Source organism: Arvicanthis niloticus, chromosome X (genome assembly GCF_011762505.2).
Source record: "Arvicanthis niloticus isolate mArvNil1 chromosome X, mArvNil1.pat.X, whole genome shotgun sequence".
Lineage (NCBI taxonomy): Eukaryota > Metazoa > Chordata > Mammalia > Rodentia > Muridae > Arvicanthis > Arvicanthis niloticus.
The window spans coordinates 41055696-41082348 of NC_047679.1; the positions used below are offsets into that span (position 1 = coordinate 41055696).

The window sequence follows — 26653 nt, forward strand, 5'->3', positions numbered from 1 at the left end:
AATGGGGAAAGGGGATGGCATCTGAAATGTAAATAAAAAAAGAAAGAGTAGATCTATTTTCTAATTTAAGAATATTTTATTAATTCTTTTAGAATTTCATACAAAATGTTTGGTCATACTGGAGTTGAGATCAGTCTGAGTGTAGTTTGGGCTCTTGTCTCTCTGGCGGCTAATGAAGTTCGCCACGTTTTTGTATATTTATTGGTCATTTGTGTTTCATCTTTTGAGAATCTTCTGCTCATTTCATTAGTCCCTTGGTTTAGTGAATTGTTTGCTTTCTTCCTGTGCCGTTTTAGTCCTTTGTTTACTCGAGATATCAATCCTCTGTCACTGCATTGCTAACAAATGTCATTTGTTGCTAACAAATATTTTCTCCTATTTTACAGAATGTCTTTTCACTTAATTGCTTCTTTTGTATGACAATTCTTTTCATTTTTTTATTTCATGTAACCTTGTTTGTAAATTTCTTGGCATTATTTCTTGAGTAACAAGCATCCTTTTTTATATAAATTCCTTGCCTGTGACTATATCTTTTTAATATAACATTTATTAAATTTGTTGTCAAGTTCCTATGTGTATAGAGTATACTTTCTTTATACTCACCCCTTCTACCACCTATCTTACCCCACCTTTCTCAGTTCTTCTTTTTCCTGCATGTCCTATCACACACACACATATGTGCGTACATGTGTGTGTGTGTCTGGGATTTTTTTCATGACTCACTGAGCCTAATCTGTGCCACCCATATAACAATGAATTTGTAACTAGCCAGGGTTTATATAACTAGAGAAAATGGAACCCTTCTCTCTCAGAATATGTTAGTAGCCTATAGTTCAGTAAGGAGTGAAGGGGACTCCAGATGTCCTTCCAGAACCATAATTGACTGGTGCTAGACTGGGTCTTATGGAGGCTTATTGCAACCGACGTCTATATCCTAAAGTGTGATCCCTATTTCTTTTGTAAATATTTCAGTTTCATATTTAAATTCCACATTCATATTTAATTTTACATTATGTTCTTTGGTAGATTTGGTTGTCCTGTTACTTGAGAAGTAGTGATCTATTTTTAATCTTCTGCTTATGAAGATCAAGTTTCCTAGCAGTGTTTTTGAAAAGGCAATTTTTTTCAACATGTATGTTTGGTGGGTTTTTTTTGTCATAAATTAGGTTGCTCAAGCCACATTACCAGATATTTTGGTCTTCTAATTCATTGATCTACATGTCTGAGTATGATCTTAATCCATTCTTGAATTCAGTTTATAGAATGTTATTAAGAATCTTTAAATCTGTTCATTGGGGAATTGATCTATTGTATTGTACCTTTATTTAGTTCCTGTTTAGTCTTGGTATCTGTGTAATTCTTGCGTCATTGAATGAGTTCAATATTTTTTCTTACCTTTCTAGTTTAAGAAACAGTTTGAGGAACAATGATGTTAGCTCTTTGAATGTTTGGTAGAATTAGTACTGAATCCTTTTTAAGACCTTTTCTTTGTTAGGAGGCTTCTTTCTACTTCAATCTCATTGACTGTTCTTAATATTTTTAAGTTGTTTTGTCTTCTTCTTGATTTAATTTGCAACCTAGTGAGTTGTTATCTTTCTTGTTTTATTTAAATTTTTAATAAAAATTCAAGGAGCATCATTCACTTATTTTAGATCCCTGTTTTTGTTTGTTTGTTTTTCTTATTTTCAATGCAATCACTCATAAAAACTTTCTTTTTGAAACTGATTAGCAGTAAGCTGTGCTATTATTCCCACATGGTGCTGGAAAATTTCAAAATTCCTCCTTGATTTTTTTCCTTCAAGGAACACAAATGCACTTTCCATTCACCATGTGCTTGTGTGATTTCTGTACATTTCTTGCTGTTGATTTTGTTTTATTCCACTATAATTTGGTAAAATGCAGGAATTATTTCAATTATTATATTTTATTAAAATTTTCTTTGTGGCCACAAATGTGGTTTTATTGAAGAGACAGTTCTATGGCATCAGAGAATAATATATATTTTATATATGTTGGATGGAATATATTTGACCCCATTTTAAGTTCATTTGCTTTCAGTATCATTTAGATGTAATTTTCTGTGTTGATTTTAGTTTAGGTGAAATATGTGAATGAGGTTTTTAAATTACTCACTCTTATTTTGCCATGATTTATCTGGTTCTTTATACTCATGAGTGTTGACTTTGAGAAGTAGATACTGAAATTTCAATTTTATCTCATTAAAATAAAGAATATTTTTATTTTTAACCATATGCACCTATTTCTCTTCAATTCAATGACACAATGATGTTAAAGAATTACCTTTAACATAAATGTAAGCATTGAATTAGTGTGGCACCTCTATTTCTTTCTCTACCTTATGCTAGTCCCCAACAACCACGCAGATAAATGGTTTATTTAATACTGCACCTTAATACCTGAGCATTTAAATCATCTACACTAGCCTTCTATGCTAATCTGCCTGTCTCCCAGCCCCATCCTATGATATCTGCATGTTGTTATTGATCTGGCTCTTTGGGCTTCAGGTGTGTTTTCATGTTCTTTCTCCCTCGACCCCTTCCTTATGGCTCCAAATCCTCCACCCTGCCTGCTGATCTCCCTTCATCTCTCTTTTCTTTGGCTGAGGGATGTCCCATGCTATTCTCTATTCTACCCAGCCTTTGGGTGACCAGCAGTTATTGACAAGGCAGAGAATAAATGATAAGAATTGTTTAAACAAACTTAAGACAGAAGATTCTTGGTATAAGCATTAACATGCCATGTCCAGAAATAATATTTGAGGGCAGGGAAATCAACATTTGAATAATACAAAGGTAAACTTTATAAAGTGTATAAAAACAATATGCCTACACAAGAGCTATTGATATCCATCCTAGAACAGTAGCACATAATTGGCGCTCAACTTTTGTTACATGGATAGATGAAAGCATAGTCATGTAACAATGTATAAAATAACATTACAACTTATAGGTTGTCCATGTAACATAAAACTATCAATTTTGTCTAATTTTCTAGAACCAACAGCTTCTTTCTTTTGCATATTTTTACCCATATTGTATTTAGTCTATATCTTCATGAATTGTAAAAATACAAACAATTAATCCTGTCTTCTATCCACTTTCTTAATATCAAAAAGTGGTGTGAAAATTAAAGTTCTTATTTCTTTGTCATACCAGAAATTCCCATCTTTTCTTTCAATTCATTTTAATCCCCCATAATTCACATTTCAGAAATGAAGTTGTGAAGCTGTGGTATAATGAAGCTATTGGCAACAACTCAAGTGACAACCCAATGTTCTTTCATAATGGATGATCATTAACGCTGAATTTTTCTCTCTGCCTTTAACAATGAAATTGTACCATCACATAGGATTTTGGACTATTTTCATTTTGTTGAAACTTTTAATCCATACTCTTATCTTGTAGACCTCGCTACAGCATTTATCACAAATTTCTTCTCCCCAATCTATATGGTGCCTAATTATTTATGCTGTGTCTATTCCTGTTAGTTTGATCAACTATTCTGATTTCCCAGGGTCTGTCTGATTTTACTGGTAAAGTCCTGCTTTTCAGTTTATAAGTTTGTGCGGCATCTTTGTGTACACAGGTACTCTCAGCCCTTTATTCAGAAACTCAAAAGTCTGAGGCACAGGGATCAAAGATTCAAAACTACCCTGGGGTACACAATAAAACTCTGACTTGAAGACAAGTACAAAAAACATACAGAAACAACATTAAATGCTTGGCATCTAGAAAATACTTGGTATAACAAAATATATGGTTAGCTTATTACTAGCTTTAGTCTTTCATATTCAAGTCACTCTTCTTAAAAAAGTCTTTTTCATTTGCTTGTCTTTTTTACTTACTTTCATTACTTCCTCTTTTGCTTTAGAAAAAAATAGATAAATAATTTTCACTGGATATTTCTACTTCCTCTTGTACCCCTTTCTCAGCTAAATGTCTGTCTCAGGATATCAACTTGGCTAATGAACACTCCTTATTACAAATATGTCTTTGCCTCTATGAATTACTTTCATCCTTTTGAAGTTCTCACTGGTAGTTCTAACCTCCTTATATTTGCTTTCTCATGATATTCCATTTTTCTTACTGCTCATTAAATACTAACATATAGGTATTCAATATATTTTAGATGAGTGAGAAAACTCTGCTTAATTTTTACTACTAACTCTATGTTCTACTGCTAAAAAGAAGTCTACAACTTCAAGTGTCCCATATACAGAAGGCCAACCCTCATCTTAGTATGATTGTAATATTAACCTTTACTAATTATATCTTTAATATACACATGAGGTATTCTGGATCCAAAGCAGATTTTTTTTATTGCCTTACAATAAATAGTCCTATCTCCTTCTCATTCTTTCATAATGACATCCCCTAGGGCAACATGGTAAATGGTGATAAAAACCTTTCCATGTGAGTACTTAGTTGCTCTATAGACAGGAGACCAAAGATTTTATAAAGGAGGAACCAGCTGTCCTCATCTCAAAACAAATCTCCTTGGAAAAATAACAGGCCTAAATCTAACTCTAATTTTCAAGGAGTTAGCTCAATGTCCCACATGTCTCAGTTTTTATAGCCCAAAATTATTTTTTCTGAGTCTGGGTTTCATATGTTGTAATTATAAGCACCTAGAGATCTGGGTTTTTGTCTTTGTTTTTTTCTGACAACTGGAAATTTAGTCTAGCCGTCTCCCAATGAAAGCCTTAACCATTTCTCCTTCTTGGATCAGAGAAACTTGAGAAATTAACCAGACAGATGGTACACATCTCATTTGCATGGGATGGGAAAGTTCTCAGCAGGCTAGAACTATTAGAGGTACATAGAGTAGTCCTAGAAAGTTTATTTCCTCACCCTTAGTTAAATTGTATTCAGAATTCACTCATGTACTCAATGTAAAAACTATGAGTACTTCTTGCTCCTTCTGCATATCTGCACTACCTAAACCCTTTCCTACTATGCTGTCTTTTTCTTTTTGTACTCTGGATCTGAGTTACATCCTCACATTCTAACAGGAAATTATTCTTCTAGTTGGCTCCAGTTAGTTTTCTTTCAAATTCTTCTTTCACCCTTATCAGATTTATGTTCTATAGAGGAGCTGCGATCTTATCTATGAGAATGCATTCTAAGACTCCCCCATGAATAACCCAAACTGTATATACTGTGTTATTTCTTATACATGCCCGACAATGATAAAGCATAATTTATAAATTGTGTGCAGAAAGATAACATACTCTAGACTGTAGCAACTTCTGCATACATTTTTTTTCAATTTCTTTATTAAGATGAGAATCTTCAAAGATGGGGAGATGGTTCAATAGTTACAAGTACTTAATACTCTTGTAGTGCAATCAGGTTTGTTTCCTAGTCCCTCACAACCACCTATAACTCCAATTACAGGGTATCTAATATATTCTTCTAGATTCCACAGGCACTTGTACATTTATACACACTCAGAACCATATAAATACACATAAAAATAAAAGATAAGAAATTTCACCATTTCACTTAAAGTACTTTATAGTTTTTCTTTGAATTATCTAAATTGTTAGTATTACAACTTGTACTCTTTTAAACTTATAAGATATTTGAACTCAAGCACTGTGGTATTATGACAGTCAATCACAATTTATTTTGTAATTTTCCATTGTGGTCAGCATAGATAACCAAAAATAATTAAATATGTGGAATATGCAACTGTAGTTAAAGGGAGACCACTGTCTTCATATCGTGTATATCTTTGTTCACTTTTTCCATTTGCTTGTTTTGGAATAGGGATCTCATGTAAACAAAGCTGGCTTCCAACTAGCTCTGCTACAGAGGATGATCATGAACATATAAGCCTCCTGCCTCCATCAGCTGAGTGTTGGAATTAGCCTATATGTGCCAACATGTGTGACAATTTAGTGCTAGCAATCAAATCTAGGACTTCATGCACACATTTTATAAACTGTGCCATATCCCTAGTCATGAGAGATATCTTTCTCTTTTCTTCCTTTATTTATGTACATATATATTCATAGATATAACATTCTTAGTATATGTAATGTTACTTGTATTTTCAGGACTGACCAGTTGACATAAGACAACCAACTAGTATGTTCTTCCCTTGGGAAAGACTATTTCTTCTATGCTAGGCATTCCTTTTGTGTAGGTCCTTGTGTAGGGCTGAAACCTCTTGGTCTTCCCACGCACACTTTGATGTCTATCTGTGTTATCCTTGTTCAGTTCATGTTAGGCAGTAATGTTGGTGAAAATTTTACGGCTATAGCTTCTGACACTACTAAGAGATACAATCTCACTGCAAACTCTCTGAGCTCTTACTATCTATCTTCCCCCTTTTAACAATACTCTATGAACCTTGAGGGCAGGAGTTGTTTTTATAAAAGTAGCCATTAAAACTGTGATCCACAACTCTGCATTTTGATTTGTTGTAATTTTCTGTGATGATATCCATCTGTTACAAAGAGAGGGTTCCTTGAAAAAGAGTAAGGACTACATTTATCTGTGGGAATAAGGATAGCTATTTAGATTGTAGTTAGGGATTATGCTGGTTTCATAAGGTGGTAGTTTTAAGTTCTCTATGATCCACAACTTCACTAGCACTGAGGAGTTGGCTAGATTTCCAATACCAGGCAGGATTTCCCTCTTGCTCAGTGGGTCTTAAGTACAAGTAGAGTACTGCTAGTTACCACCAAGTTATAAGTGCCACAACCACTCCTTTAAGGTTATCATCTCATTCTGGTCTGTTGTGGTTCATAGACCAAGCTGGGAAGAATTGTTGGTTACATCCCTTCATTGTAAGCTTGAAAGTATCCTTCTAGTACCATAAAAGCTACTTCTCATAGAGGGAGCTTTCCAGTTACTTCCAACTATGGGGACTATGTGCCTTGTGTTTGAAATGCTTTGTATTTGTAATAATGGGGACTTACACATTATCACTCATGGGGGGAAAACCAAGGGCAATAGAAATAGCCTGTAATTTTTAGTGATTCTCTTAGACAACCCTGGCCAACAACTCAATTGATGGTTTCTCATAACTGGTATTGGGTTTTTGTTAGGTGGTCTTTGGCCTTTGGAGCGAGCATTGTTAGCCCAGATAAAATATGTGTGTGTGTGTGTGTGTGTGTGTGTGTGTGTGTGTGTGTACACATACATATATACAGACATATTTTATTAAAATCTTTAGGTAGATAAATAACAGTATGATTCCTTAGATAAATAATAGTGTGATTCCTTGGAAGTTTCTCAGACATTTGTACTGTCACTTTACCTATGCCTCCTTCCTCCTGTATTTATCTTGCCCCTTCCCTAATTAGAGCCTCATCTTTTGTCTCATTTCCTCTATCATATTACTTCTACTTTACCTAAACACAAATATATCTGTGTCATTTTCCTGTATAAGCTTTTCAAGAGTCTGATGCCAAAATTCTGCTTCAAAACTCTACTGTGTTTCTATATACTAACATTTACTCATGTTAACTTTGGTAACAGTCTTTTCTTAATCCTAACTTTCTAGAAGGGCAAGCCTGTTTGGAGATAGGTATATACACTACATGATGTTATACCCTGTCTTTCTTTGTATGTACACATTTCTCTTCTTTGAATGTCCTCTAACAATTCTTCTCAAACTCATGTTTATGCTTTAGAACTCAATGTACTTAAAATCTTCTAGAAATCTTTCCCAGGTTGTATTGAACTGATTTGTATTTTTAGCTCTTCCTGTTATACTGGAATTTCATAAATAAAGGCACTAATTTAGGCTCAACTTTTTATCTTTAGTCTATAGTTTAACTCAGACACAGAAGTTTGGTGTAGGGAGCCATTATTCTTTTTATAATTAGCGAAGTCAGTATCGTGATTTAATTTAACTAGAGAGACAGATAAAAGAGATAATGTGAAAGTTAGATACAATGCATGTATATAACATGTATATAACATCAGATGCACAAACATACATATGTAGAAATCAAATGAAATGTTATAGGTAGAACCAGACTTCTGTGTAAGTAAAGTAAATAATCATCAACCCAGTGTGATTTCAAGGACACAAGAATAGCTCATAATATAAAAAATTTCTTTTGCATGTACAGGCTGAATCCAAATAGTCTGTTATTTTTATTCAGATACCTTACCTCTCTCCTGATTCATAAATAACCTTGACAGATCAATTATTTTATAAAGTAGCACACTCAGGCTTCTTTTCATTGGTGAGTACCATTAAGATTTTTACCAACAAATGTGTTATAATACACTTCTGAGGTGCTTTTGTATCAGAATGGTATGTCTGAAATTTAAAAGAAAGCATTGCTAAATTTCTCAGTTATATAAGAGGGCTTAAACTCAGTTGGTGACATTGCTAAATAAGATAGAATTGAAAATAATTCATAATTAAGCCTTAGGTCAGAGTAATAATGATCATTATTAATCAGCCATATTATTTCATATGTGATACTTAACATCTTTTATTAACATGATCATCTAAAATATCATAAAATCTGGGCCAGCAACTATTTTTTATTTTTGAATATTAATTTATGCATTACTGTGTGCCTCACTAGATTATGTATGATTTTAGAGATTTCACTCAAATTCTACAATGTTTCTTTCATTTTCTTTTATCCTTTCATTCTTTAGTTTTGTTGTGTATGTTTGTTTAGGGATATCCCAGGGCTAGGATTCAACCCAAGACATCCTGGATTTCATCTTTGGGCATATTTCCTCCCTGTGCTAGGCATTTTTCATTCTTATTTTGGTCCAATATGTTTTTGAAGGCAAAACTGATTCATTTTTCTCCTATCCTAATTTCTTCTAACAGAGAATATAGATTAAAGACTAAAACTGCCAACCAACCTGACTACTTAACTAAGTGGTCTGAAGCACTCCTATTCTAGGTCTATTCATTTATAGAAAGGTATTCAAAATCCCTGTATCCATAATAGTTCCAAAAATAGCTACTTTTCTCAGAAAAGTCACAATGTAAAACATAATGGGTAGTTTTGGTATTTTTTATTGGATATTTTATTTACATTTCATATGTTATCCCCTTTCCCAATTCCTCGCCTAACAAGGAGCCCCCATCCCATTTTCCAATAGATGAATTTTGTTTACTCATCATCAAACATTTTGACAGAATTATCAGTTGAATTTGTTACATATTTCAATAAGGTCTGAATTTCTCCACATAATCGTGAATATTTTCCAAAGTGTACTAGAAGTCATTATGTTGGGAATATTTAAATATTCATTAACCAGGGAAGGATTTTACAATATAGGCTTTGTGATTTTATCTTTATATCTGCTAGTCAGGTCATATAAACAAAATGAACTTATCTTAATATGAAGACACCACCTGTCTTGAAAGCTCCCCAGCTTTTCCCACAAAAGAAAAAATTTGCCAAACCAGTGGTGTGCTCATTAACATTGAGACCCAGGTAGCCTTTCTTATCATTTTATGACTTCCAGTTTATAAATAAAGAAGAGAGAAATTGACTGGGGAGTTACATAAACAAGTGCTGAGCACCCAGGATTAATTTTGAGGAGCATTCCACAAGCCAAATAAGCGTTTCTTTTCATCTCATTTCACAGGCCTTCAAGAGGGAATTGAAAACTAAAGAACCTGTAATCATGAGTACTCTGGAGACTGTGAGAATATTTCTGACAGAGCAGCCTTTGGAAGGAGTGGAGAAACTCTACCAGGAGCCCAGAGGTAATTGAATGTGGAACTGTAATAACATATTGATAGAAGGCTCAGTGATGAGAGCACAGCCCATCCATGCTTGCTGCCAGAGTCTGTCTAGCTCCCATACTGGGTTAAACAGAATCAATTCAAATTAAATGTAGGTGTTGAAAAAGAATACAGAATCACAAACCACCGTGCACAATTCTGTTTTCAGACATAAATAAAGCAATCAATGATCAGTTATTTGAATATTTAGAAAAGAGTAAACAAAGGAGCTTATCTGTGAAATGGAATTCTATTGTTACAAAGACTCCAAGCTAATTTTCCATTTAGGCTGACTGAAATAAATTAGAACTGTTCAGCATGTGCTAACATTTTTCTCTCTGAAAGCTTAAATGAATCTTGATTTATCTGATTGACAGGAAGTAGAACAGATTCACTAAGGAAGACAGACAGTTTAGCTGTGCTTGACTATATCAAAATTTATGCCAAAGTGTAAAAGAGCCATTAATCAGTAAGTTGGCCTCTTGTTAATCTATATTCCCTTCCTTTCTTCTAGTCTGACCTTTTCAACAATGTTTTTTTTTTTTTTTAACAAAATGGATGTGGCCTTAAACCTTGTCATATTGCCAATTTAGAGCTGCCTCCTGAAGAAAGAGCTCAGAATGTCACTCGGCTCCTACGAAAGCAGGCTGAAGAGGTCAACACAGAATGGGACAAATTGAACCTGCACTCAGCTGATTGGCAGAGAAAAATAGATGAGGCTCTTGAAAGACTGCAGGAACTTCAGGAAGCTGCCGATGAACTGGACCTCAAGTTGCGCCAAGCTGAGTTGATCAAGGGATCCTGGCAGCCAGTGGGGGATCTCCTCATTGACTCTCTCCAAGATCACCTTGAAAAAGTCAAGGTACTGTGCTCTACTTTGTTCCACAATACTTTGAGTGACACCAAAAGAGTGTTCACTTATCTGTGCACAGTGTTGTCATCTCACAAAGTTAAATTATAGGGACTGTAAGCCTTAGAAAGAAAGCATTTGAGCCTCATTTGATTATCTTTCACATGGGGTTTCCTCCAAGAAAAGTCAGTTATGTAATCATTTGTCTTTCTTCAGTGATTAAAAAAAAGAAACATTAAGGAGTCTCATTAGTGTGGTAGGTAGTACCTTTAAGCACATAAGATGAAATATTAAAAAGTTACAACATGAAAAGTCATTTTGATTTTTGTCATTAGAAAATTAATTTATCGTAAGCAGATGGGGTTTAGGGAGTTGGTTTGGTTGTCATTTATGGAATTTCTGATTGATGCATGCGTGTGTGTGTGTGTGTGTGTGTGTGTGTGTGTGTGTGTGTATGTGTTACTTAGTATCAGAACAGAATAAAAATATACTTGCCAAGACCAGAAGCCCCAATCTGTGACTTTATCCTTAGTAACAACACAGCTAATCCAAATCAAAACCATGCATTCTCCAGTCCTTTTGCTTTCTAATTGCAAGCTAGTAGTAACTTTACTTTCAGCATTTTCATTTTTCTATACCATTGCTTATTTTCCCTCAAAATGTTTTTTCTTATTAATCCCCATTTTTAACCACTGTCTTTTTAAGATTTCTATTATTTTTTTACTTACATAGATGACCTACTCACATCCATTGACCAGTCAGTGTATGTGGCATATTATGGACACTGCCTTTTAAATATTGAGTAAATGAATTAATAATTACATTACTGACATTTCTGCATCATCCCGACTTTTCCCATTTTAAAATAAAACTCCTTACTAGATATAATGAAGTCTATCTACATAGGATAGCTTTCTCTCTTCTTTCTGTCCCTGGCTTTACTACTCTGTTTTAATGACTCACATGCAGATAAGCCAGTATCCTTATCCTATGCTACCCAAAATGTTCATATTTTCTCATAACATCCTGCTATTTATTTTCCATCCATCCGAATGATCATACTTTGTATGTCTGATCAATTCTTACTGAACCTTCAAAGCCCAAAGCACATATAACTTATTTATGTAGTCTTCCATAAATATCTACAATGCTCTCAACTCCTACCAAGGGAGCTTCACTTTATTGACACCAAATCTGACACTTCAAAGGTTTGGTAATGATAGTCAACCAAATTAAATTTATTAGCTAAAATTGATTATTAAAAAGGAGAAGCATCTTTAAAGCCACCATTTCCATGTTGTATTTAACTTATCAATATTAGCCTTTGCGTGCCTCAGGCTATAGAGGATTCCCAAGTAGTGGCCAGCTCAGCTAGCTACCTAGAAGACCATTTGATATATGGGTATATCATGCCCCCTCAGATCCTTAGGGGTGCTCTCATCCATTCTCAATTTCTCCTTTCTCAGTTTTAAAGCTCCATTATTGTTTTAAAAGTTGTTACTTGTGTCACTACAAAATACATGCTTCTGATGGATTTTTGATAGTGTTATTTCACTAGCTAATGTGCCCTTTGAATATTGGGAAATGGATAACTACTAAGTCCCTGGACTTTATGAACATGCTAGCCGATCATCTTCATGGTGATAAAGAGTATAAATGAAGATGAAGCAATGTCATGTTCGTATTGGCTATGTGAGTCACTAAGAGAATCCTGGTGTCACAAAAGCTGCATAAGAACATGTACTAGAATAAAAGTACTTTTATTTACTTTTCAAATGCCTTTCTATTTTCAAAATCCATAATTCCTGTTGTTTCCCAAGCATTTTAAGGACACAGCTGTAACTACTCAGCTTACAGGAATAACATGAACACTTACTGGACTACATAGGTATTTTATTTTCTTGTAAAGAGAAATAAAAATAACCAAATCACTAGGTCATCTACATAGATATGCAAGAGGAAGGTGTAAAGGCTTTCAGAAAGTAGTGTAGCTGGAGGGAGGATGTAACCTAATGTTTTGTATGTGCTGAGCTACATCATCAGCCTTTTAAGAACGTGAAAAGAAAGAGAGGGGGAAGCAGAGATGGGAGCACATAAGTATGGAGAGAGATTGGTTGATTGTGTATTAGTTGGTTGTCTGGCCGATTTATGCAGAGTCTGATATATTTATCCAAGGCTGCCCATGAGCTCTGAAGCTTAAGTGAGCCTCCTGCTTCTGTTTTCAAGTAGCTGGGAATCATCTAGTAATTTTGAACTCAAGCTCTGTGAATAATCCCAAAGCAAAAATGGTTGGGGATCATTGGAGTTTTCTTGCTTTAATCAACCCTTGTTTCTCCACTAAGAAAAATGCTACATCGTTTGTGACCTATGCCCTTAGTTTACTTGATTTCACTCTTTGTTTTTCTTTCTTTCATGTTAGAGATTGAAGTGAGACACAAATGCGTTCCACCAATATACATATCCAGCTATAACTTTAAACACACTATCGCATCTGCCCCCCAATTTAGTTCCCAGGCTTTCATCTTGACATTTCTGAATTTGTTATTTCTATTTGTATAACTTTGCTTTCACTTATGCAAACTTCTAACATGTTACTGCAGAAGTCAAAAGCAGAGATCCTGTAAGTTTTCCCTATACAGCACTTTTAATGTGATATTTTTATTATACCTTCTTGACATTTTGACTGAGTATAATTTCATGGTATGTGAAGTGGATTTGAGAAGTATATTGAATCCATTATACCATTAGTATTGATGTTCAACATTAATATTAAGAATTTTAAGGAAAAAACTAAATGTTGGGTCTTCTTAGCCTTTCCACACTGAGTACTTGTGGTTTCCTTTCTTGGAGAAATGTATCAGAGAAATTCGATCCCAGAATTTCCCATTGAGAAAACAAAGTGTATGTCCTCTGAACAAATAATATGGACTGTGATGAGATGTATTAGAGTTTCATTTTAGCTTTGGTAAGCAGAAAGCATACAACCATCCTTACATAATTCTAGCTTCCTTTACTGTTACTTGCTTCTTAATCATGGTTCTAATTTTCTTGTTTATATTTATCATTGACTTGAAAAAACATTTCATCCTTTCAGGAAAGTTTACAAAAATAATAATGCTTTTTTGCACAGTTATAGTATGGGTAGAAAGAATTCTGATAAACAAGACAAACCTTAAGAATAATATAAAATATGTAAGTTCTCTAAGCATCAAGTGTCATATGTGAACATGAGTGCACAAATACACTGACCTGTGCTTGCCTATATTGATGTCAGCAGTTGACTTTGGAATATCTTTCTCAGTCACTTCTCTATATTGTTTTTGTGCATGTTTTGCTTTGTTTTCTCTTGCTCTGTCTTGTCTTGCTTTGAGACAAAATCATTCACTGAACTTGAAGCTCACCAATTGGCTAAAATAGATATCCAGCTAGTCCCTAAACTATACCAGACTCCGACCCACAGGGTTACAGGCATCTATTGCTGTGACCAGCTTTTATGTGGATACATAGGATCCAAACTCAGGTTCTCATATTTGTGTAGCAGGAACTTTATATGTTGTTACCTTCTTGATGCCCAAATGTTCTATTTGCAGTGAAGTAAAGATTTACTATCTAGAATGGGATGGAAAAATGTATCGATCTGCTGCTCAGTTCTATGAACTGCAAGTAAATGATATACTTTAGGGAAGCTTCTGTTATTTTTGTTCTTATTGTGGTAAAAAATTATATATTGAGCCTTTGATCAAAAAGGAAAAATAAACAAAATAAATAAGTCTTCATAAAACTAGATTAAATATGGAACCAATGCTTCTTACAGAGATACAAAGCACATACCGGTATTGTTTAAAAGCATATAATTTGGCCTTTAATATCTGAGAGAATTTCTATTAAAAGGCATAGAATAATACAGGCTCACTGTACACTTTAAAGTATGACAATGGAAAGGTCACTGTTGGCTTTATTTGAGCTTAGAAAGTAAAGGACAAATTACTCATCTTAAAAATGCTTACCAAATTATTTGTTCAATATGAAATTAATTGTAAGTTAGTGTTTCTTGGCGAGCTTATTACTTGTCCCATGTTGTCCCTCTCACTTCCTGCTTTGTTTGTAGAGCTAAAAGCAAATTACTTAGGACAACAATGTCAAATGCTTTTCTTTACCCAAAGCATCTGAGTTTAGATAGCACTTGGGTATGTGTGTTTTTAAAGTCTCTGCCTCAACTCAGGCAAATAGAACCTTCGTTTACCATGCTATTCCCATCCTGTCTTTGAAACTTCTGAAAAGGCTGAGAAGAGTAATTGTTTCAGACATCTGTTTAGCATCCTTTGAAGTGCATAGAAGTTCTTTTTCGGTTTCATTTGAACCCCAGCTGTCTTCACCAAAGTCTATAATCAATCTGAATTAAGTTGTCCTACTTCTCCTAATAAGTCTCTTATTAAGTTCTGCATCAACCTCTTAGGGAGACTTAAAAACTAATTCATGTAGAATTGCCATTTTCTACTAATTCATTTGTCAGCTCTCCAAATTCCAGCAGAAACAATTGCAAACACTATTAATTTGGCTCTTCATAAACAACTTATATAAGTGTAGGATACGTTTGTACTAAGCAAACAATTTAAAACAGTGGGTGGGAGAAAATGAGTTGATGACATTTTCTTCTTTGACTGTTTTGTGGTGCCTTCGACTTCGTAAGCATAAAGACATTGATTTAATAAGAGAAACATCCTTCTGCTTTTACTTTCATAAAGAAAATAATTACTGAGTAAGCCTTGCTTAATAAGAGAAAAGGGATTTACAACAGTTGGAAAAGGAACATGTTCTTTCCTTATTGAATTTATTTTAATTTGGACTTCTTTGTGTCCTTCTGATGGACTGTGATAAAAGAAGGAGCTAGAATCAGTTGCCACTCTTATTGCATTCAATTAACATTGTACAGCTACACTTCTGGTCATGGGACATTTAAGAGAATATGGATTATCAAAATATTCTGCTAATAAGCTCATCTGATATTATTCTACTGAAGACGTGTTTAATTTGATAATAAAGATTCCTCCAAATAATACGATCATTCTTATTTGAAAACAGCATATCAAAATCTGATCCTTTAGTATTCAATCCTGTTTACTGAGGATTTATTTCAGAAGCTTTGTATGTGGCTGATAATAATTACAAATCCTCAAGCATCTTAGATAATAAAATATTCAGAAATACTTAACTAATGCATTCTGAATTAAAGGATTTAAAACATAACTCATTCATAACATTTATACTGTGGTTAAAACTTATACCCAGAGATGTCCTACCTCATTAGAGAATATGGCTAATCTATTTCCTAAGTAAAATTATATTGAAGGTTATATTAGTAGCATCTTAGTTTATCTGAGAATATTATTTGGCTTCAAGCTAAAGGCACAAGAATTTGTGTTAGCTTGTAAATATAGGTGCATATCCTGTAGTATATTAACTACAGATATATAGGGTGTTATTTATTTTACTAAAATTTAAATTTCCATAGACAGTATAATCACCCAGCCATTATATATGTCTAATTCTCATTGATATCTACCAAAATGGTAACATCTTTTGTTCTACAACAATGTTACTTTATTATCACAAATGAAACAAGAAATTATTTTAAAACAAAGAGCCCGAGTAGAGAGCTTCTGTTTTCTTCTTTTCATGTTCCACAACAACTTTCAAATTTTAACACTAGCACAAATATTAGGCCTTATACCACCTTCTATTTACTAAGTTACCCATAATATTGAGTCATTTGTTTTTGGTGAACCTGTTTTATGGGTATCATTAGAATATATGTGGCTATAAACTAATATAACTGTCTTGTTTTAATGGTGCCTAAGAAAATATATTTTCTTTCATAATAAGGTATTCTTCATACTATAATAACATTTACAGTAGGTTTTCCTATTAAAGACATCTTTCAAAAGGACTGCTTCTAATACGTTTCTATTTCAGTTCTCCCAACACTCAAGGCATAACCTAATACTTCCTTCTTCCACACACTTGCTTCCTTTTGCTATGACCATGAAAAGTCTCTAGTGGTTCCTGTATTATTTTTTAAAATTCATGTCAGTTTCAAGGTCTTTACTTAGGAAATGTTTGTCACTTTTTATTATGAAGTAGCTTTTTACCCAAAATCTTAAGTGCAGTCACCTATAAATATAAAAGCATACTTTGAAACCCCAAAATGAAGGATTGCATCATTTGTGGAGAGATCATTTCTTCTCACCAGCTTCACTCACTTACTGCACATGCACAATGAGTCGGCTGTTATTGTCACTTCAGATTTATCTTTTGCACTTTCACCTGGTAATCATAATGCAAGATTTCCATGTCTCTTTGTAATTTTTAATATGTTTTTAGGGCTTTTTTTAACAGTCCCTTAATGATATAAATTTCTATTCTATGTCAAGTTCCCTGGAAGCAGGTTCCTGGAGATGAGGTCAAGGAACAATATGTATAGAGGGTTTCCTTTCTGGTGAAGCCAATGTGGGAGTTAGGGGATGCATAACCTATGAGAAGAAAGTTCCAATCAAATATAAGATCTCAGACAACACCTGGCTCTATGTCCTGGTCCCTGGGGGTGGGGGGTGGGGGTGGGAATCTCACAAAGCAAAATTGCCTCTTTTTTATTGCATCCCAAATGCTGCCACCATGCAGAATTCCTTCAGTCTCTGCTTCACCTCTGAGAGGGAAGCCCTACTCGCTTACCTCTGAACTTAATGCATCAGGTCCCTAAAGGATTAGGTGCATCCCCTCCCATTGAGACCAGACATCACAGCCCCCTGTATATATGTGCTGAGGGCCTCAGACCAGCCTGTGTGTGTTCTTTGGTTGGTAGCTCAGTGTCTGGGAGCTCCCAGGGGTCCAGATAATTTGACACTGTTGGTCTTCCTGTGGGGTTTCCATCCCCTTCAGTTCGTTTAATCCTTCCCCTATCTCTTTTACTGGGATCCCCAACCTCCATCCAGTGTTTGTCTGTGGCTATCTGCCTTTGCCTCAGTTCCAGTGGAGGGATAGTGACACCAACCCAACTACAAAGTTTTTGACCCAAAATTGGTCCTGTCTAAAAACAATGCAGGGACAAAGATGGAGCAGAGACTGAAGAAATGGCTGACTAGTAACCAGCCCATTTAGAGACCCATCCCATGGGCAGTCACCAATTCCTCACGCTATTAATGATGCTATGTTGTGCTTACAGACAGGAGTTTAGAATGGCTGTCCTTTGAGAGGCTCTACCCAGCAACTGACTAAGACAAAATCACCATTTTGTACCCCAGCTAGTCACTGACTATACCATTGATGAGCTATTAAAAATGTATCACTAGCTCTGATATGGTACACAACCCTTCCTTGTAGCTGTTTTAATAGTATCACTCTACTTGTGGTGTTTTTCAGCTAACAGTGTGTGTCAGTAAATGCAAAATTGGGAGATGTACACCGGTGGCACTTAGGCTCTGTTTCAGCAAACTGTTGACCGTGGGCAACTATGAGTAGTAGATTGCACCCTAAATGGTTATTTCCTAGCATATGGAACTCCCGTCAACAGCAGTTCCTGCCTTAGAGAAATCAGGCAACAATGAAACATTAATGGTCAACCATCACAGCAGCTTTGGGTTGCCCAGGCCAGATCAAGTGTCCAAGTAAAGTGGTGTGGCCTAGTAATGTGCTCAGCTTCTATCTCTCAATGTGGGTTTCTCAATAATGTTTTTTTTTTTTTGATCATGCAGAAATTTTTTACTAGTCGTAAAAATTTCCCTTTTATGATGTGTCCCCCTCCCTCCACCCCATCTTCAGCTAACTATCTGATATAGCAGTGGGATATAATAATTAATGACAACTAATAATGTGATATTTATTTGTAAGAAAATGACTTCAAAAGTGACTAGGATTTTATAGTTATAGAAGCTATAAATATCTGGGAAGTCATGTTGTCTACAGTTTCTCATTAAGAATGCCATGAACATTCTACAGCAGTGTTGTCATTACTGTGGCATGCAATAGAATAATTTGTAATGATAGTGGCAACCTAGATAGGACATCCACTTCTTTACAATTTCTGGTTCCAGAGGTATACAGCAGATGATGAATCTCCCTTTCAAACCCATCCCCAGATAATTGTGAGACACTCATCTGGACGCATACTTTGAGAACCATTGCTTAATAACAAAGCTATACTATACATAAACTTACTTGTAGTGAGTTTTAACTAAAACATCACCTACATTTTTATTCTGTTATAAATAATATAAATAGAGATATTTCTTCCACTGTTTAAAAACATTGCCAAAATTAGCTCTTTTGTATTTCTTATGATAAAAAGGTTACAAAAGTATTTTCTTACACAAAAATAATTTTTATTGGACAATTTTAAAAATATGTTGATGGTCATAAGTAATGTCATCTGTTACTTTTCTTATTCATCATTACCTAGAATATTTAATTTAAATATCAGTACAGACATACGTCCTGTTAGAATAATTGATATAGTACGAGTAGGACTAGTCATTTCATTCAGGAACCTTGAAATAAATGATGATCTGTGCATCTCAGTCTTTTTTTAAAGGCACTCACAGTTATTTTTGTCAACTTTCTTACTGGTATTTTAATGATACCAGTATGAATAATTTTAGGGTTACTTCAATTGACCTATAATATAATTAATCTTTTTAGTATTAACATACATTGAAGTTAAAATATACAATCTCATAATTTTTTTATTTTTATAACTGTTTAATACATTGTCAATGACAACAATAAATTTTGTACATCATTTTCTGCCAAAAATACTGACTGAAAGCAAGTATGTTATAGTTTCTGAAATCTAGGGCATTCAGAGCAGTTGACACTATTCAACAGTCTCTAAATAAGACCTGCTTTTTAGATATGAATAGTTGATAGCTTCCTCAGGAGTTTTAGTCCTGATAATTTACCTTGTCAACTCACTGAGGTACTATATTCAGAAAGGAGGGTTCATATTTACATATAAAACTAAACATATACATAGGGAGAAAATTAAAAAGCACTGAAAGGAGTAAGAATGAATCTTAACTATAGTGATTAACAAAGGAGGATTTTTTTTCCAAAAGCAGTGCAAGAGCAAACTACATTAGATGCCAATTACAGTGTTAAAAGTTATTGCATAAGCGAGTGGTTTATGGGATAAATATAATTTTTAAGTCTTTAAATTTCTCTTAAGATTAAGTGAAAAATATTATTAACAAAATTTTCTGTTATTCTGACATCTTAAAGAATGAAGGATTCTACATCAAAGGAATTTGAGTTATGTTCAATGCAAATTGAAATGGTTAGGGTAAAGCAAAATAAGACGCTCATTCAATAACTGAGCTGGACTATCCACAGTAAAACATTTAAAGAAACCTTGATTTTTCAATTGTTTTTAAAAATTGACCCACATATTATTGTTAGGCTTTTTGCTTGTAAACTTTATTATTTATTAAGTTTCCACAGTGTTTTCAGCCCTAAGCTGTCAAATTCTCTTAATCAGAATGATTCTGGAACACTGAAGTGTTAGGTTTCTATTTTCTTTTAAATAATTGATTTTCATGGGGAATATATTTTCTTTGTTGTGTTTAGAGCCTGCAAGTCCTGTTAAAGACATGATTGTTTTCATAAATTTTGTTCTCTACAATTCTGTATCATTATAGATTCAGTAAACTTATTTGTAATTTTCCCTATCAAAAATCAAATTTTATCATCCTGATCTCAATGCGACATGAGCAAATTAGTGAAAAGAAGGAATTAAAGCTAATCTATTAAAAAATGATTAAATTGAAACAAAAGTAAATAAGGGCCATTAGCAGTATGTTGGTGTGGTTTTTAGAATCAATGTCAAACTACCCCTCATTTGCTTTTGTTTATTTATTTATTTATTTATTTTCCTACCTTGAAGCAAATTAACCCAATTTGAAATTATACATTACTGTTAAAATAAAACATATTAAATATAATTAGGTAATTTTTATTTAACTGCCATTTATATCTTTTATCTGTCTGTAACCAAGTAGGCTACTTAGAATGATATGTGCCTGCCTCTCCCATAGTTTGCTTCTTGGCTGTTGATATTCACATATTTCTAACAAGAGAAGGAATTATTTTGACCTACAAACTTACAATACTAGAATTATCATAAGAGTTATGTGGTGTTTTCTACTCATCCACTATGCTATAAAATTCAAAGAATGTGGGCTAAATTGTGTGGGATCCCATTCCCTAGTCAAAGAACTTCAGGCAACTCCTGGGAGTAAGAGAATTAGCCTCTCCCAGGGAAGAGTCCTCTTATTGGTTGTTCATTGTTGAGCAGACAGCTCTGAAACCATACACACATAAACAATAAGACTGACTCAGTTTACATATATGCATAGAAAAATAATGATTTAAACAAAAAGATGCTATCAACTTGATAGTTGGGAAACATGAGAGGGATTCAATGTGGGAAAGTGCAAGAGATGGAGGGTAGAGAAAGGTGGATGTGATATAATTCTAATTCAATTAAACATGGCCAAAACATATCAACATACAGTCCTTTGTACTCATGGGCTTACAGACCTTTGGAATACCCTTGATATTTTGTTATAAAGGTTAAAATAAGACATAACTATGGTTAACTGAGTGATTCAGCTGACAAAAATGTTTCAGTAAGCTTAGTATGCATGACCAGTCTTAAAGAAGTCTTAACCAAATGACACAATATTTGATGAATACTTAGTAAAAAGAATGTTTTATTAAGATTTTATATATTTTTCAAACAAATCCTAGTCTCTTTCACATACAACACAGCATCTTATGAACATATTTTAAGATACCAAATCATATTCATACTTGTAAGATGACAAGGAAATGTATTAAATATTTAATTATAAGTTTTTTGTTGAGTATCTACCACTGTTTTAATAAGTATATTTGTCTGATGAATTTTTTCTTAAAAAATATTTAAATACATTAAATAGACAATTAACATTTAAACATTTGTGCAATGAGTCATTGATTCATCATTTGCATGGATTTAACTGGATATCATGATAACAGTTGTCATAATGGAATAAATGAGATCTGAATTTTGATATTGTCTTTAGATGATATCAGAAAAATCAAAATATTATCTTGTAAATGCAAGTCTTCAATTTCATGTTGAGAAAAAAAAGAACTGGGTTAACTCTCAGTTCAACATACAAGTATATTCACAAAGGCAGAAATAACTGCAATTGGTAAATCTGTAGGACTAGTCTTTGCTCAGATATAAATACTTAAGATTTTCTTTGCAGTCTCAGAATATACTGAAATAAAAAGGAACCATTATTATAACAAGTTTACCAATTTAACTTTCAAACATGAAGTTGTGCAGATTTGAATGAAGAAAATTCATTTTATGCTCATTTTATTTGACTTTAAGCGGTTGCCTATCTTGCTTTATTGTTTCATTTGTAAAAAATAAGGCCATTTTGGAAAGGCTCAAAACACTAATTAAATTTAGGTGGTACAATAAGCTTAAAGTAAAAGTGAATACTGAGGAACATTTTATAATCCTTTTCATCCATTTTGCATATATTATTTTATCTCAGTTCTTAGAAAATAGACATTTGTCTTCAGTTCATTTATGCCTTAGCGTTTCTAAGTTGATAATACATTGAATGGAAAATCAAATTCACAAAAAAATCTGATTTGTTTCAGTAGTGAGTGCCTACCACATCAAACCAAAATTAAATGAAGATTACCATATAAAGCAAAGTAGGTGTAATATATTGTGCAAGTAACCCACAACCTTAGATTCATCTAGTAATCATTATTCATACATGCAAAGGTAGCCTCTCCTTAATTTGTTTTAGTGAGATAAAGCAAATCTTTACACTAATTATATATGTAAGCATATGCATTACTTCACTTTTTGTTATTGCCTTGGCAACAAGATACATCTTATAGCTTTGCATACATTTTGGCTTGGTATTTGTTTCTCATAAACTTACATAACAATATAAATTGTTTATATGAAAAATATACGTAATAGTTAAGCTATATAATCACAAGGACTTCTTGTGTTGTGGTTCTATAACCAGTAACTGGAATATTCATGGCAGATATTTCATTCTACTTTTGTTATAAATGTATACATATAGAAAGATATAGATATGCATAAAAGCACAGAGAAAAGTATATTCTTTAAATTTCCAGTCCCTTAAAGACTTGTTTATGAATAAATTGTTTCCAGTTGCCAGAGTCCTGTTTCTGCCTATTCTTATTTCTTGCCTCTCTATACAAATACTGCATTACAACTTCCTCTGCTTTAGAGTGGCTTTTGGCTATAATGATACCCATGGCATTTTGTAGATGAATATTCTCTCTTCAGAGGGACATGACTGTCATATTACTCCTTATCTCTGAGTAACTTCAATCTTCTTATTTTCTCAGGAATTCTCTTTTAATATGCCACACATCTTTTTTTTTGCACTTTCTGGTGCAAAAACAATTCTATAAAACAATTTCTTGTAGCATGAACTCTTTATTTTTTAAAAACTTTATTTTATGTGTATGAGTGTTTGCCTATGTTTATATCTGCAGTGTGTACATAACTGGTATCCATGGAGGAGGCCAGAAGAGGGGATCAGATCCTCTGGAACTCAAGTTGCAGATGGTTAATAACCACTGTTTGGGTGTAAGGAATAAAACCCAAATCCTCTGCAAAAGCAGCAAGTGATCTTAACTCTGAGCCATCTCTCCACCCCTACAGTGTTTTATAATATCTCAGTAAATTCTCTCCTTTCTCTGCTAATGACTATGAGGCTATTAAGAGTCCTCATGTGGAGATATTATATATATATATATATATATATATATATATATATATATATATTGCATATATGTATAGTACACAGTGCATACAAAATGAGTGTTTGCAACTGAATTACTGATTACACTAGATTCTAGGATGTACAGAGGGCATACCATTTATTTCCTTCTGCAGAACGTTGCATTGCCTACTCTGCAAAAGTGAGCTTAATGAATACTGATTACAATCATGCTTTAAGGAAATGCCCAAAATTAATTTTTACCACAATTCTTTACTTCATAGTTCGAGTTACAAAAGTTATGTTTAAAAATATGCATGATGGTTTTCTATCTATTGTCTAAAGTCTGAGTATCTATCTATTTTTCTATCACACATCCTTTGTTTTCCTATGTCAGTTTCATATACTGTATTTCAGTGTTTAGCTCAAGAAGACCTTACTTTGTATAGTGGAATAGTAAGGAAAGTCATGTTATCCTGGAATAATGTGAAGAGTCAGCTCCAAAGAGGCACCCTCCCAAGATATGATTGTAGCCTGTGGCTCTGCAAAGAATGTACTTATTATCCTCTGCTTCATATAATATCACTGACCTTATCCAAACTAGGTCTGGTGTGACTTTCTATTTCTGGTATTTCTAGTCACTATATTTAACTAGCCATACGTACAATAAAAGAAAAAAAAGAATACATCAGATCTCCTCACTCCTCTTTTAAGCAATATTGAGATGCCTTTGTTATTTTCCCTTCTGACATAAAACCATTGCTTGGGAAATATTTGTAAGTGACCTTTGTTACAATCTAATATTTAGTGATTTCTTGGATCATAGTATTATTTAATCTCTTTCTTTACTGGAAAGCCCTAAAATAATTGAGAAACAGGGGAGAATTAGAGGGGAAATAACTGGGATGTGAGGAGCCCACCAGCAGCCGAGGATAAAAACCAGAGTCTCCACCAGCATGGAAAATCCCAGCCCTCATAAATACTTTTTTTTTGGACAAAGTACTTTAAAGAAAACCAGGTCAAAGTCTACAAATTCAATAAGAAATCCCAGGTAAAATTTCAATTGGATTTTATTAAACAACTCTACATAGTGACCCTGGATTATTGTATTATACTTTTCATTAGTTTTTTTTTTTCCTATCACTTTGTTAAAGTAACCTCCAATCCAGGTATTTTCATGAAAACCTGAAGTCCCAGACTGGAGAGGCTGAAACAGAAGTATTGCCACATATTCAATGTCAGCATGAACTACATAGTAAGTGCTAGGCCAGGATAGGCTAAAATTGTCTCAGAACAACTAAATATATATATACTTAATAAATATATATATATATATATATATATATATATATATATATATTTCAGAGGATACACCATGTTGTAGCAGCAGCATTATAATGTATGTTCCTTAAAAAGGTCATGCACTCTTTTCTCCATTTGTTTCATTTTGTAAAATAATTCCTACCTGAAACAAAAATTAAGCTTTATACTTTCAATAAAGAGATAATAACGCTTTGGAAAATGGCCTTTAAACATGTTTCCAACGTAAAGTCAACTGGTAGACTCAAAAATATGGATATGGATCTCAAAGCAAATGATTAGGTTTCTTATCAGATTTACGTAGCCAACTGTTTATAAGCAGTTTAACAATAACTGTTAGTCTACAGTGTTAGTGATTAAGCAAAAGTGTCTAATTCTCTAGAGAGTTATTTGTTTATTTGCTTGGGAATAGGGAGTAGCACTTACAGCCTTGCAACTTTTCTACTACCAAATCCCCATCACTTGCTTATTTTTTACTACACAAGTACTGACGATTTTCATATGCCAGTTATAGAAATAGCCTGTGGGGAAAAAATGCATACAGTTGCTTTCCCTTTATGTGCTTTCAGAACTTGGGAAAGAAGTGCTAGTGGATAAACAGGCAAGAAAACACTTACTTGGAAATTGAGGAGTAGATTGGGGAAAGAGAAAACTCAGGACTCTTATGCTAGGTTTGAACAACCAGTAGTCTTGCTATGGAGGTACCATTTAGGCAAGACCTAAAGTAAATAAATAGGAGCCAGCTAGACAACAGAAATATCAACTCCAAACTGGGGAACTGTATGTCTAGAGTCACAAAGTCAAGAATAAGCTTAGTTATATCATGCCTGGCCATATACCATAAAGCTGCTCTACCATACCACAAGGACACTTGCTCAACTAAGTTCATAGCAACTTTATTCATAATAGTGAGAAACTGGAAACAGCTTAGATGTCCTTTAACTGACAAATAAAGAAAATGTGGTACATTTACACAATAAAGTATTACTTAGCTATTAAAAAACAAGGACACCATAATATTTGCAGGAAAATGGATGGAACTAGAGAAGATCATCTTAAATGAGGTAACATAAACCCAGAAAGACAAAAATGGTATGTACTCACTTATAAGCAGATATTAGTCATAAAGTACTAGATAACCAGGCTACAATCCACAGACCTAAAAGAGCTGCATAACAAGGATGGCCTAAAGGTAGAGTGCTTGAATTTCACTGAGAAAGAGAAATATATTAGACATGGAAGGGTGGATGGAGGGAAAAAAACTGGGTGGGGAAGGCAATAGAGACAGGAACAGGAGGTATCAAGTTGGGGACTGATGGAGGGGGAGAGTACTGGAAGAGATAACTAGAAATATGGGCATCTATGGAAAGAACTAGAAAGCTAGGGAAATGGAAACTCCCAGGAATCTATGACGGTGACCCTAGCTAAGACTCCTAGCAATAGGAAACATGGAGTCTGAAACAGCCATCTGCTGTAACTAGACAAGACTTCCAATGGAGGGATTGGAACAACAACCTAGCCACAAAATCTTGGACCCACAATTTGTCCTCCCTATGAAATATACAAGGGTAAAAGAGAAAGCAGAAATTGAGAAGATAGTCAACTAATAACTGGTCCAGTTTGAGACTCATGCCATAAGAAGCCCACCCCTGACACTATTAATAATGTTCTGTTATACTTGCAGACAGGAGCTTATGATAATTGTCACCAGAGAGGCTTCACTCAGCCATTGATTGAAACACATGGAGAGAACCATAGCCAAATATTAGGCATAGCTCATAGAATCTTGTGGAAGAAAGGGAGGAAGGATTGAAGGAGCACCAAGGATCAAGAACACCAAAAGATAGGGACTTGTAGAGACTGAACCATAAACCAGAGTATGCATGTGACAGAACTAGGCTCTCTGCACATATGTAAC

General features: G+C 34.0%; 1 protein-coding gene across 12 annotated transcripts in view; it reads left to right on the forward strand.

The window, feature by feature from the left end:
• Dmd (dystrophin) overlaps nt 1–26653 on the forward strand; it is a 1571027-nt gene that overhangs the window by 1196393 nt on the left and 347981 nt on the right. For all 12 annotated transcript variants that reach the window (XM_076918257.1, XM_076918249.1, XM_076918252.1 and 9 more), the window contains 2 exons: nt 9606–9726; nt 10338–10606. In XM_076918257.1, coding sequence (XP_076774372.1) covers nt 9606–9726; nt 10338–10606 — 390 coding nt within the window. The remainder of the gene's footprint in view (nt 1–9605; nt 9727–10337; nt 10607–26653) is intronic.